This window comes from Ursus arctos, unplaced genomic scaffold (genome assembly GCF_023065955.2).
Source record: "Ursus arctos isolate Adak ecotype North America unplaced genomic scaffold, UrsArc2.0 scaffold_3, whole genome shotgun sequence".
Classification (NCBI taxonomy): Eukaryota; Metazoa; Chordata; class Mammalia; order Carnivora; family Ursidae; genus Ursus; species Ursus arctos.
In genome coordinates, this window is record NW_026622985.1 from 15,597,544 (window position 1) to 15,611,246 (window position 13,703).

Below are 13,703 nucleotides of genomic sequence, written 5' to 3' on the forward strand. Positions count from 1 at the left end.
ACTACCAAAAATTTCCCATTTTCACAGAGGAACAGAAAATTATAAACTGCCTCGTGACTCCTTCCTGAGGCTATGAAATGAGAATCGTGGTTACCTTTAAGTTATTGGAGAATCTGAAACTCTTGCCCTGTGGTACAATGGGAACTTTTGATGGTTGCTCACACTGTTGTTTCTTTTCTTCTTAAGATACCAGCAACAGCTTTGCCTACATGTGATGTGTATTTCCAGCAACAAGGGAGTGATTTCGTAGTTGACAAAGGCAATATAAGACTGAAGAGCAATCAGAAGCAGAGTGTACGTGCTGACGAGAGGAGTGAGGTAAACCATTTCTTCATGGCTGTTGTCTGTCTTGCCGTAAATGAGCAATCCAGTACTGCCCTCAGAACCATGTGGGGCCCAGGTAAGTGCTCAGGCCATACAAGCTCCCAGTATCCTCAAGGATGGAATGGACGAAAGGAGGACACAAAGTCGACGTAATTAGAGCCTCTGCGCAAAACTTCAGTAGCTTACTTTCTTTCAAGACAGAAGTTTCTGGAAAGATGGATTCTGGAGTCAGAGAGTTAGGTATTGTGAATTCACAGTTTTTTTTCATTTTAGAAAGGAAAGGTACAGTGCTGAGGAACAGTTCTCCCCTTTGGTGGAGGGAAAGGGATCTGCAGATATCCCTGAGATGGTTCATGGCTATGCCTTGGAATCGGAGGCAATGGGAGTTGGACAGTGCTGGCCTGAGAGCAGAATGATGCCCCCTCCGCAGTACCATGTCTCCAATGGCTTCAGAAGGCCCGAAGAGACCTGAGGACCTTGTAGCAGCCATCCACCTATATTAGCCAAAGTCGGAGGTGCCTAAGGCCCATTCATTCATTTGTTCATTCATACACTGAGATCTTTACTGAGCGTTCCTATGTGCGTATGCATGAATGGGTGTGTTGGAAGGCAAATGAAATCAGCTGCTAGCTGGCTTAGTCATGAACCTAGCACCTGAGTCAGTTCCTTACATATAAGAGACCTCTTTGAGTGAATGAAATGCTTGGATCAATAACAAAAATATGTAGACATGAAGCCTACCCTTGAGATTGTTGTTGTGGAGATGAGCCATGTACACAAACAACTAATGGTGGCTGGATGGGGTGAGTATCCTAGAAGAGGTGCACGTAATGTGAGAGGGACTCCAAATTAAGGGGAACCACCAGCTGAGAGGATCAGAGAAGGCTTCCTGGCTGGTGTTCTTCCTCCTGGGTCCATGCACATCAATATGGCGGCCTTGCTTTTTCTCTTGTTTCTGTTCCCACACCACATGCCCATGAAGCCTTCTCTGACTCTCTGGGCTTCTCATTCTGAGTCCATCTGAAAGAGAAGAGTGGGGAACGAGTGGCTCCTGCCCTCCCCTGGCTCTCTGTGATGCAGGTCAGCGAACCTCAAATTTTACTCTGCATTGATATTGTCTGGGGAGTTCATTCAGAATGCAGATCCCAGGCCTTACACCTCAAAACGCTGAATTAGGGAATCGGGGCCTGGTCAGAACTCTGCCAAGCACCCTGAGGTGATTCTGATACAGGTGGTCCCTGACTGCACTCCGAGAAACACAGCTCCGAGCATCCGAGGACTACTGTCCCAACTCTTGCCTGAAACACCACCTCTGTATGAGTGATTCATAAAACTTCTACTCATCCCTGAAGACCCAATGCCGATTTATCTTCCTCTGACATCCCCTACCCCGCCATCTGGACATAGTTCATTGTTTCCCATCTCTGGAGTCCCAGAGACCAGTAATTTTCAAACTGCAGGTTCTGCCTATGAGTAAGCGGGTTATGAAATCAATTGGCTGGGCCAGCTTGGTGCAACAGAACAATACAAAGCAAGGGCATATTTTTTTGGTGAAACTTTTTTTTTCAGTTTTCTATACCTTCGTACATGTGTGCTGAGTCTCTGTCTTCGGTTGGGTTCCCCGGAAACAGACAAGACCGCAGAGCTTCGGGTATGTGGCCTTTACTAAGGGGACACTCATCAGGAGAAGCCTGCAGGGAGCAAGGGCAGGGGGTGGGGGAGGGGCAAGCAAGGCAAGGAGGAGTCTGGGGTAGAGTCTGGCCTTGGCCTGGTCCCTGGGCAAGGTTGGAAGCATAAACCATACGACAGAATTGGCCCCCATTGCAGGCTTGTTGTGTTCACCGGTCAGTCATGGTTGTGGGCTGCCAGGGAAGATGCCAGCGACCTCCCCAGTGAGGTGGCTCCCATCCAAGGGCGATTCTCAATAGAAGCGGGCAGTGTGAGACAGCAGCCAACAGTCACAGCAGCTGGTGGCTGGAGAGAGGGGCCCGGCGAAGGGCAGTGCTCAGACCCCCAAGCAGAGGCCTTTGTCAGAAATCAGGGAAAAAGAACATGGAAGATGCTGAAATACCTAGCTTCTTAGTTCTTCCATCGTCTCTCTTGTGACTTGTTAGTGGTTTTTTATTTGCTACTTAATGTCATTTGAAGAAAAGAAATATTAAAAAGCTAAATGATTAGCATGAATTGTACCATTCATCTTTATGTCACGCAATGCCAATTTTCACTGCAAACACGAGAGCATTTGGCTCCTGTAATCACTGAAATCACACAGTTTGTATTTTCTAGTCACGTGTGCATCTGTATCTTGTTCTTCCCAGAACAAAGGAATGCTGCACAAAACTGACTCAACTTAGTTTTCATTTCACTTCTCGGTTTGTGTCCTAGCAACACTCCCTACCTTCAGCGTCCTAATGAGTTAGGGAGGGCTGCAAGAAGGGCAACTGGGAGTCACCTTATCTTTTATTCCTTCCAGTCATCCTTCGGTGTAAGCAGCTGGCCGATACAGGGAAGCCACATGAATAATGTCTTTCTTAGAATGCCTTTGCCTTCTTTCTGCTTTCAAAGCAAGTTCTGGTTGGAACAGAAAGCCTGGCTCCTTGGAGCTGTCAGCACCCTGCTTACTCAGTCATAAATGTAACACATTTACCTTGTACGCACTCACTGAAGACACCTGCAGAGTAGGTCCACTTGAGTGCTATGCTCACCGGCATCATGTGAGCTATTTGCAAATGGCGGTGAGCGAGCAAGCACCTAGTGGGCATAGCTCTTATGCTCACGTGTGCCCTCCATTGTCCCAGGAGACTTCACTTACAAAACATCTTCAAAGATAAAATTATTATTTCAAGTTGTTGACAGCAGAGCATGAAACAAGCAGGGGGCCCTTCTGAGCGTGGGACCCTCTGCAAGTACACATGTTGCACACCCACGAAGCTGACCCTGCCCATGTGCTTCTTACATTAAGTTCATTCCATGCAAGCATGGGTTCTCCAGGATCCTTACTGATCCCCATTCCTGGAGAGATCTAGAGAGATCTACAAAAGAAGATTAGTGGGACAGACTGCAGTCTTCAGCTGCGACAGTTGGTCCCAAGGTTGTAACTGATACTGTCTTCCTCCCTCCTTGCCACCCATTCTAGATTCCTCTCATCCTCAACTAGCACTTCTGTTGGGTGGGCTGACTTTGACCCTCATCCCTCCAGGGTCTGAGCCCCTGGTTTCCATGGTCTCATCAGGCTAGGGCATGTAGGGCAGCGCCAAGGGTGTCTTAGTGGCCTCCTCATGTCCTGATTGTACAGCTTCAGCCCTTCCAGTTGTGGTCATTTCTTCCAAGGACTCCTGGTCTACTGGCATGAGGAGCCCAAGTGACCATGCAGCAGCCATAGCGTTAAGGTTTAGTGGAATTCTTTGCTCTTGCCCAAGAATCCAGACATCAAGACCCACAGAGCCTAAAGTTATAAGCACAAGAAGCCCAAATTCCCATGATCACTCTCAGTGACAATGAGCTTGGCTTGGCTGCTCCTACTTGATTTCCAAACCCATGTTTTCTCCCTGTTGGGGATGCAGCATTACATAAAGGCCTTCGCTCTAAGGAGTAAACAACCTCCAGAAGAACACTGTCCCGCCTCCCAGGGTGTCATTTCCAAGCTAGCTGAAGCTGGTGCATCTTTAAGAGACCCCATTCCACCCCAGTCTGAGGTTAGCATCTTCTGGACGGCTTGGTTTGTGTGGGAGCAGTGGATCTTAAAGTCACATGACCACTGCTATACTTCTTTTGCTGTGAAGTGGGTCCCTTGAGCTGAGGAGGTGTTCTGTTTTCCCTCACTGGTGAATCAGACACTCTGAGCCCTCAGAGAGTGGTGCTGACCAAGGCCACAGAGTGTCTGATTCTCTCTTTGGGAGAACACATAACATCCTTTGGTCCGAGGGACCCAACTTCACTATCCTTTAGTATAGGAAATCAGTGTGATATTTGGTGGAATATCTGGATGGTTCAAAGCCTTTGAGGCTATACTGTTAGACTGAACAGAGAATGAACAGCCTTGGGGCAAGACTGAATTTACACCCCAAATCAATACAAATGACTTCTGTTCCTTCTTCTGTATGGGGATGGAGAAAAATACATTTTGCGTTTCAGTAGCTGTATATCACGTATGAAGGTGGCATTCATCTGCTCTGGTAAAGATACTCCATCAGGCGTAGCAGCTGCAAGTGGGACTACAAGCTGGTTAGGTTTGTATTAAGTTTGTAATGAGGGTATGATGGGAACCACCACCAAATCCTGAGAGTGGCACTTTGAGGATGCCAGTGATTTGGAATATTGTTTTTTATTTGCTATATTGGCTTGGTGGGGAGAAAGTGAAGGAGGATGGGCATTTCACAAGCCTATCACTTGGCATTTCCTACCGTATGAGCTCTTCTGTTACCTTACGTCAAAGAGTCAATGTCTACTGCTAAGTAGGTCTATGCCAATTACATATTCAGGAATTGGAGGAAATAATGAATGGGTGGTTCAGTAAAATGCAGTAAACCCATTGTAAAAAGAACTTAGGCCAGGACTTCATATATTACCTGGCCCTTATATGCCCCTCTTCTAACAAGGGGACCATGGTGGCACTTTGGGAACCTGGTTTACGCTTGCCGTGGTGTTAAAGATTCTTTCTTCATGGGTATCTGGCCTCTTTTCAGTCACCAGGTTCTGAGAAGTGGCTCAGATCTAGGAACTTGACAAAGCATGTCTTTCCATGGGCGCAGCTGACCTCAGCCTTTCGCTAATTCGTACCGGATCACTTTTGATTATATATGTGAAGCAATACCTTTGTTTTCTGCTCATCTATCTTGCTCCTAGGAACACCGTGTTCTATGAATCATCTCCAGAGAAGATTCCTATGGGTCAGGCTCCCTTGTCTCCTACTCCAGCCTTGCCGCCCACTTTAATAATTGTACCCATCTTGCTTTTGAGAGTTAAGTGATACCCAGCCTTTGATGTCTGTGATCCTGTCCTCTGCAGTGATACTAAGGAGCTCAGTTTTGTCCTGATGGGTCCTATGAGCCTGCAGAGGATGCTCGACACTGAGCTTTCCAGTGATGCTGATGCCCTTCTCACCAGTTTATTGCTTACTTCCCTGCTATGTAGAGTGTCCACTAGGCCTTCAAGGAACGTAATCAGTTGGTGTGTTTTCTGGTCTTGCATTTTAGATCCATTCTAGTATGCCTGCTACTCTGAGCCTTGTATCCCTTCCTCCACAGCCTGCCACAGCTGTTGTGGAACCTCTACTTTCTTTCCTTGGGGCCACAGCTTTTGCCAAGCTTCCAAGAGCTTCCTCCAGCGATATATTGGATCTGTCTCCCAAGGCTCCAGGGCTCTTGCCAGGCGATTAAATCCTACATTACTGGTGACCCCAAATCAACAAACTCTCTTTATCCAGTTTCATAGTCTGCCTCGTTGGCCTAGCAACCTCAGGACCCATAGCCAGCCGTTCTTTCCCAGTTGCTAGTGGTGTATGTTAGCCAGGTCCCTGTCGGAGATCCAGCCCTTTGCCAGTCAGACCATGCTGAAACTTGATGCTCATTATCAGGCAAGTGGTCAGGAGGGGTAGTGTAGGCAGAGCCTGAGGAAGGTACACATTTTCTTCCAAGGCATCTGCATCATTTGAGGTTTCTATATTGTCCTCAAATGTGGCCGGGGGAGAGTGGAGGGGCTCTATTTTCCAGTAAGAGTGATGGATTACTTCTATGGTCCGAGAGTGCTCAGGAGAACCTCAGGGTTCGAGGCTCTCGTGTGCCTCACCCATGTCTTAAGAGCCCTCTTCTTCCCTGTGTGGGGCCTGACTTTGGCACAGGTGACTTACCTACCTGAGAATTCAGGCTTCTCTGAAGTTCTGCAAGTCTTACTACTGAGTCCTGTACCTGGTCTTCTGCTCTTCCCACCATCTAACTAAAGGAGAGGAGTCTTTATCTCCGAGGAGGCCCTTTGATTCTCACACTGGGCTGTGAATTAGCGATTGATGTCCCTGAGCCTGTCATCTTCTCTCATCCAAGCATCAGTGGTGTTCAACAACTATGCCCTATTTCCACAGTCCTTATAATTACTGCTCCCCCATATCTCTCAGTGCCAGAAATCTCCAGTCAGTGCCCCCCTTTCCCCTGTACCCGGTCCCAGTTCTGCACAGGGGACAGCAGTTGCTCTATTAACCACGTTCCAGGGATCATCGATACACATTACACACGGGGGTCCTCATTGCCAGCTGAACCAAAAACAATCCTCTTCCCAGATTGCATCTGGGAGTCTGCTTCTAGGTCAACCGTCTGGCACTGACTGTCTCAGGTCAAGTCTAGGTCCTAGAAACAGAGCCTAAGACTGGATTCAGGTGCATGTGATTTATTAAGGAGGTGTTATTTGGGAAAACTCCATAAGAGAATGACAGAAACAAAACAAGAGGAAAGAGTAAGATGTGGTCTCAGATGAAACAAACTGGATTGATCCACGAAGAAGCTCAGACAAAGTTGTCCTGTTCACTGAGAAGCCAGGGTCTGCTGTTGATACCCTTGTGTTAAGAAGCCATTGGCTGCGAGCTACCCTGGGGCCAGGGGTGGAGGTGGGATTGGGCAGGAGGTATAGGAGGGCAGTTCTCCAGAGAAGAAGGAAACGGTGAGGTCTTAGAAGCCACACACACAGCCACTTGGGGGTGGGTGCACCATCCCGGTAAAGGGGAACCCCGAGGGGCACCTCCAGTGTCTACTGCCATTGTGAGAGTATATAGACACGTTTACCTGTATCTGTCCATTGGAACCTAATCTGGTTGATACAGTTTTGTATTTACATTTCGGTCTCCAATGCAAGATTCTCCATGTCAAGGACTCTGTCCTACTCATCTTCGCGTTCCTAATGCAGGGATTGGCATTGAATTGTTACTGACTAAACATTTATCAGATGAAGAGGAGTTTGGGGTAGATGACAGAGCAGCTTGAACTCCAGACGAAGTAATTGGGCATGATTCTGTTGGCAGTTGGAAGGAGTGTGAAACACTTATTGGCAGTGGTGGACAGTGTGCGTTGGACTCGGGAAAGGATGGAGAGCGCGGCCAAGGGCCTGTCGTGGTGATGCGGGCAAAAACCCACCAGAGGCAGAGTTCCGGTAGAGGCTGCGAGCGTGGGGAGGCAGATGCAGAAGTCACTGAAGTATTATCTACAGGATCCAGATGGCCCCAGGCTGACAGCCAGTATACAGACCATTGGGGATGCTAATCGATCAAGTGTGTTCCCAGTTTTATACTTCTGTGCCTCCAAGTGCATTGAAGAGCATGCCTCATATTTGCATGGAAGAAATATCCAAAAAAATAATTCCACATGGGTCTTCTCAGTGTCATGCGTAATTCAGCAAAGCCCATGAAGTAAGCATGGGAATATTTTCTTTCCCTCCATATTTTGGCCAGAGTCCCACAGTCCTATCTGAGAAAACCCAAGGTCATCGGTGTGGAATTTGTTCATTAGCACGTGGGGTACTGAAGTTTAAAGTGGTTTCCAGTGACATTGCTTTCAAATCAATCCTTCTGTACAGTAACATATGTTCCAAAGTTGCAGATTCAGCACATTATCCCCAGCTGCGTTCTGGACAGGGTGCTGCCTGGGGTAATTTATCCATGACTCAGACGGATCATATACACATCAGGAAATATGTACTTTTTTTCTTTTCCTGAGCTCTTCCAGGACTCGACTCTAGGCAAAGCTGTGTGCATTCCTCTCCAATTTTAGGGCTCAGTGACTTTTGGCCAGGTGCCTGCCCTTCACGTTGTTTTCCGAGAACCGGTTCCTGGAACCCCTGTTGCGTGGACTGGACCCGGATTTGCCAGGGTTCTCCCTGGGGCTGGCTTGAGATTTGTCGTCAACAACATTTCCGTGCCCATGGACTTCACCATTGCCGTTCGCTACGAAACTCAGGTATCCAGCTTCTTCAGGGGTAAAAGCCTGACTGAAGTGCATTCTCGAACTATGAGCTTCCATTCCAGTCTTGCTAGATAGGGTCATCAGAAAATGATTTGCAAAAAGTAGAACATCTGGAGAGCATTAGAAATCAAAGAGTTTCCTAACAATATTAAAACAGCACAGCAAGCCAGAGGCATACATGCTTTATTCCGTGGGGAGAAGCTGAAGTTGAAGTTCTGTGTCTAAGGTACAAGGTCTAAGGAACTGGTGATGGAATGTTTGTATAAGAACAATAAAAAACTAAAATAACACAAATTTGACCCTCCTGGGACTTTCCTCTAAAAATTTGTTAAAAATGTAATAAGCTAACCTATGTGCAGAGATTAAGATCCATGCAGAAGAGACATTTATTTTACACTTGGAATTTACCCTGAAACAAGAGAAAAACGAAAAGCAGGCTGTTCCTCTTGCCACCTCCCCCTGCTGTTTGGGAAATACCTAAGGCAGAATAGAAACCAAATCAGAAAAAACACTCCATCTAGAGCAGTGGCCCCTAACCTATTCTCTGCATAATCTTTTCTTTGAAAATCTGAAATCCCGCAGACCATTTCCCCTGAAAAATATTTTATAAGGCTGGGGATGGTCTCAGAGCCCCGAAGTTTCCTCTAAGGACTGTGTTCTGGAAACGCTCATGGTGTGTTGTATGACCAGAGCTGCTCATCCACTTTGAAACTCTTGATATGATATAATTCTCTATTGCTCACTTATAAATGAAAGCCAAGGGACTTCAGTGAACTTAGACCTGAGGAGTATGACAAGTCATTAAAAATATGGTATCTATTTTTTAAATTTTTCCATAGAGAGGACACATCTCTGATATCTTTAAAAAGCATTTCCAAATTGCATGGCTTTGAGAGTATGGCTAATTAGCATATGCTATAAATATACATATATGCATATTTAGACACATATAGTACAAAATAAATATTACATAACAATTTACATAATGATACATTTACATAATAATATTTATGCAATAACAGAAAAAAAGGATATAAGCTTTTGTGAAGTATTCCAAATTTCCATTTTTCTATGATCCAGGGTCAGGCTGCATTAATTGACTCTCTGGGAGACAGAGGTTAAAGACAAGGCCTATCAGGGACACCAGGGTTTTTCCAGACCGTGGACTAGAGCTATGGCCAGAAACAATATTCCATCTACCTGGGTCGCCATTCAGACCCCAGCGAGTTAGAGCTGAGAGTGAGCCTCTCAGACTTCGCTCCCAAATTTCATTTTCCAAGAGGGCCGGGGGTTGCAGACTCAAGTCCAAGTGCTGTCCTTGAGGTGTGTGTCATGCACGCATCATCACAAGGATGTGCTTTTTATGTCCCTGTCTAGCCCGCAGCCGACTGGACTGTCCAGGTCTTGGTTAACCCCCTTGGAGGAAGCGAGCGCTGTCCACGTGAGAGTCCACGGCTACAGCCTCCGTCTTTCCCTTTACCGCCGGCTTCGAGGTATGCTTGGGACCTGTCCTCAAACATGGAAGACTTCTTAGAATTTTGTTCATCTATCAGTAATTTGTATCGAAGAACTAAGCAGGAGGAGAGGTACATTAAAGGGGACGGTGACATTTACTAAGTGCTTGCTGTGGGCTACACTAAGCTTCACATTTATGATTATATTTTATCTTGCCAACAACTCATTGAGGTAGACTTTCTCTTCATCAGGCGAGGAGGGAATTGAGAATGAGAATACTTGGAGACCTGCCCCAGTCTCGTAGCTAATGTATTGCAGAACCAGGATTCTAGCCTCCTGATTCTCAGTCTGGAACCTTCCTTTCCCATTCCCCAGACAGGCCTGGAGAGGTGAGAGAATGAAACGCTATTAGAGTAAGAGTCCAATATTCAGTTGGCATTATCTCAACAGCTGAGAGTCTATCAGGTAAAAAAGCTACTAACATTGAGGCCACTAATTTTGCATCAGAAATTTGTGGCAAAATAAAACAAGAGACCCTGTTGAGATGAGCGTGGTAGATAGGATGAAGGACATTTGTTGCATCCTTTTCCCCGAGCAGTCGTGACAACCCGTGGCTAAGGGTTTCTAAGCCTTGCTATTTGGCACAGTCCTATGCAAGAGCCACGGAGAGATTCTGAGAGGGAATTTGCTGTCCACCCAACCCATCTGAGCCGGTCTAGACCTGGCCTCCGCCCCCACGGTCGAACCCGCTTCAGCGCAGGTGAGACACCACCAAACACCCTGGCCGCTTGGGTTATATAACTGTACTTTTGTCACTGAATTGTTGCTTTATTTCTCTTCATACAGAATCGTGCTGCTTCCCACACCCATCTGTTTAGAACCAGATGTACAGTATTCCATAGATGTCTATTTTTCCCAGCCTTTGGAAGGAGGGTCCCACGCTCATTCACACATCCTGGTTGATTCAGTAAGTATCACGGAGCGACGGGGGTGCTGCCTTCCAAACTGAGCCCCATTATCATGCTACTTTTAGACTCCATGGTGCAGTGTTTCTTTAGAAGTATTAATGAGTTTGTTCCATTATAAAAATCACTGATTCTCTGTAAACATCACCTAAGACCAATTGCAAACCTTACAGAACAGCCCGCATCAGCAACGGTCGAAAGTGTTTTGCATATTCTGTTGTTTAATCTTCTCGACAACTCCATGAGTGAGGTACCATCATTGTCCCCACTTTATAGACCACAGAACTGAGGTACAGGGTCAGAGGCAGTGAGGGAGGAGTCAGCAATCAGAGCTAGACTCCCTGACGCCACAGCCCCCTCTCTGAGCCACCACGGCGTCCTGGCATTGCAGAAAGTTCGGGGAGAAATTCTACCACTTTAATTGTCATCGTCTTGTAAGTTCCGCTCTATACATACCATGTTTTTATATCCTTGTGATCAGAGCTCTCATACAAGTACGTAGACAGATACTTTTCAGTTCACATTATGTCATAAGCATTTTCTCGTGGTGCTTATGTGTCTTCATATCATTTTTAGCAACGATGCATCATATTTTCTCAAATGACTTCTTTCAACGCCTTTCCCCCCGCAGAGTTGGGCCATAGATGTTCCTGCCAAACCTCTCACTCTGTACGCAACTTCAGGCCCAGGCTAGTCCCTGGGCAGAGTTTGGGCACTAAGGAAATTTAAGCCTTCATTTACCTATCTATTCCCTACTCATCAAGGTTTATGGCTCTTGAAATAGCCTGTCAAATTAATTTCTGGGAAGTATTCTCCAGTTAACTCTCAGGATCATCAGAAATATGTGAAAGTATCAGGTACATTCCACCTTCAGTAGAATTGTAGAGACTTGTGTGGGATTTGTTTTAAGTAATTTCGAGGATAAAAATTAAAATAATTTGTTACAATTGCATTTTAAAATATTTGCGAGGGGGCACGTGAGAGGCTTAGTCAGTTAGTAGTTAAGTGTCTGCCTTCGGCTCAGGTCATGATCTCAGGGTCCTGGGATCGAGCCCCACATCACACTCCCTGGTCAGTGGGGAGCCTGCTTCTCCCTCCACCTGCCGCTCCTCCTGCGTGTGCGGTCCTGTGTGCGTGCGCTCTCTCTCTCTCTCTGACAAATAAATAAAATCTTCAAAAAAATATTTGTGAGAATCTTCTAATACCATAATTTAATTGGCAAATCACTGCACTACAAAGTTTTATTTGAACACAGCTATAGCCAATTGTTTAAAGATTTATTTTTTTATGGGGGGAGGGGCAGAGGGAGAGAGAATCCAATCCCCCCTGCCATGGGGCTCCATCTCATAACCCTGAGATCGTGGCCTGAGCTGAAACCAGGAGTCGGACAGGGAGCCAAGGAGCTACCCAGGCGCCCCTGGCCAGTTGTTTATGTATTCTTTATGGCTGCTTTCAAGCTACAAAGGCAGAGCTGAGTACTTGTCATGGAGGCTTTAGGACCCACAAAGCCAAAAATATTTCCTTTCTAGCCTTTTAGAGGAAGCTGGACAATCCTTGCTTTAATTAGTTGTGTGTCCCCATTTCACGAATTGTGTCTTCAAAGTTTAATTTTTAACCATCGAACATTTTAAGTTATAACCTGGAACTTTGCTGTTTCATCATCTGCTATAGAATTCAGTATGAGGCAGGTGTATCTTGGATTTTATTCAACAAATTCAGGTATTGTAACATCTAAAAAAAAGCCATTGTATAAGATTATTTTATCAGAGATAGGATTGCAAGATTTAGAAAATGGAAGGGAGGAAGGAAAGAAGGAAGGAAGAGAGAGATGGAAGGAGCAGGGAGGGAGGAGGGGAGGAACGAAGGAAGAAGAGGAAGTAAGGGAGGAGCAAGGGGAGGAGGGGGAGAGAAGAAACAGGGTACCCAGTTAGATTTGAATATTGCACAAATATGTCCAAAATATTGCCCTCAAATACTGCATGAGACATACTAAAAAATTATTCATTGCTTCTCTGAAATTCAGTTTCAACAGGGTGATTTGTATTTTATCTGGGAACCTTAACCAAAGATGGTCTAAATACTGTGCCTGGAGGGCAGTCTGATATTGTGGTGACGTTCTGCCATATTACGGAAGAAATGAAGTAGAAAATAGAAACAAACTCTTGAATGAGAGTTTAAACTATCATGATTTCCCTACCTATGTAAGTCCTATTCTCTGCCCAGGAACTTTAAATAGAACTGTACTCACAGACCAACACATGAGTTACAAAGAAAGAAAATCAAATCCAACAGATTTAATTTAGGGGAAAAAAGCTAAAAGTTAGGAATCAGGCAGAGCAGAGAAAGGGAAAGGAAGAAATCAAGGATTCATACATCATGAAGATATTTTATTGTTATAATAATAGTAATGAAACTCAAATTTATAAGAGCCAAGATACTCCTCATCTTAAATCCATATCCCGAATATTTCTGATTTTGTAAATTTCAAAGTTTATAGCATGATACTATATTTCATGAATCCATGCAAATTATCCAGTCATCACCCATTCGCTGAGCATACATGGGCCGATACTGTGCTGGGTCCTGGGGTGTAAGCTCTTGGTCCCTCACCTCAAATAATTCTCAGCCCGATATAGAAGACGGACATGTAAATAAAATCATTGCAGTGATATTTGAAATTAACTGAAAAATATTTCCATTTGATCAGTTTTCAAGCAACATTCTCTTAACATATAGCTACAAAAACCATGAGATGTGAATGAGAATTAGGAGAGCAGCCTGGTCTTGGCCAAGTGTCAGAACCTCAGAAGAGAGGCTACATCCCTCTTTCAGGTCAGATTCCCCAGAAGACGGAGCTGACACAGGGCCTTGGGTCCCCCTGATTTATTGAGGGTGTGCTTGTGGGAGAAGAGGCTCAGGGGACAGGGGAAGGAACGGAGCAAGGGTGTGATCTACGCTGAAGTGTAGATCCCACAGGGAGCATGGGAACGTAATTGGACCACCGAGCTGGTTACAC

At 45.6% G+C, this 13,703-nt stretch overlaps 1 protein-coding gene across 1 annotated transcript in view; it reads left to right on the forward strand.

Annotated features, from left to right (window-relative positions):
• LAMB4 (laminin subunit beta 4) overlaps window positions 1-13,703 on the forward strand; it is an 89,324-nt gene that overhangs the window by 32,628 nt on the left and 42,993 nt on the right. The window contains exons 14-16 of the mRNA XM_026503249.4: window positions 8,076-8,261; window positions 9,645-9,760; window positions 10,569-10,689. Of these exons, the coding sequence (XP_026359034.3) occupies window positions 8,076-8,261; window positions 9,645-9,760; window positions 10,569-10,689 (423 nt within the window). The remainder of the gene's footprint in view (window positions 1-8,075; window positions 8,262-9,644; window positions 9,761-10,568; window positions 10,690-13,703) is intronic.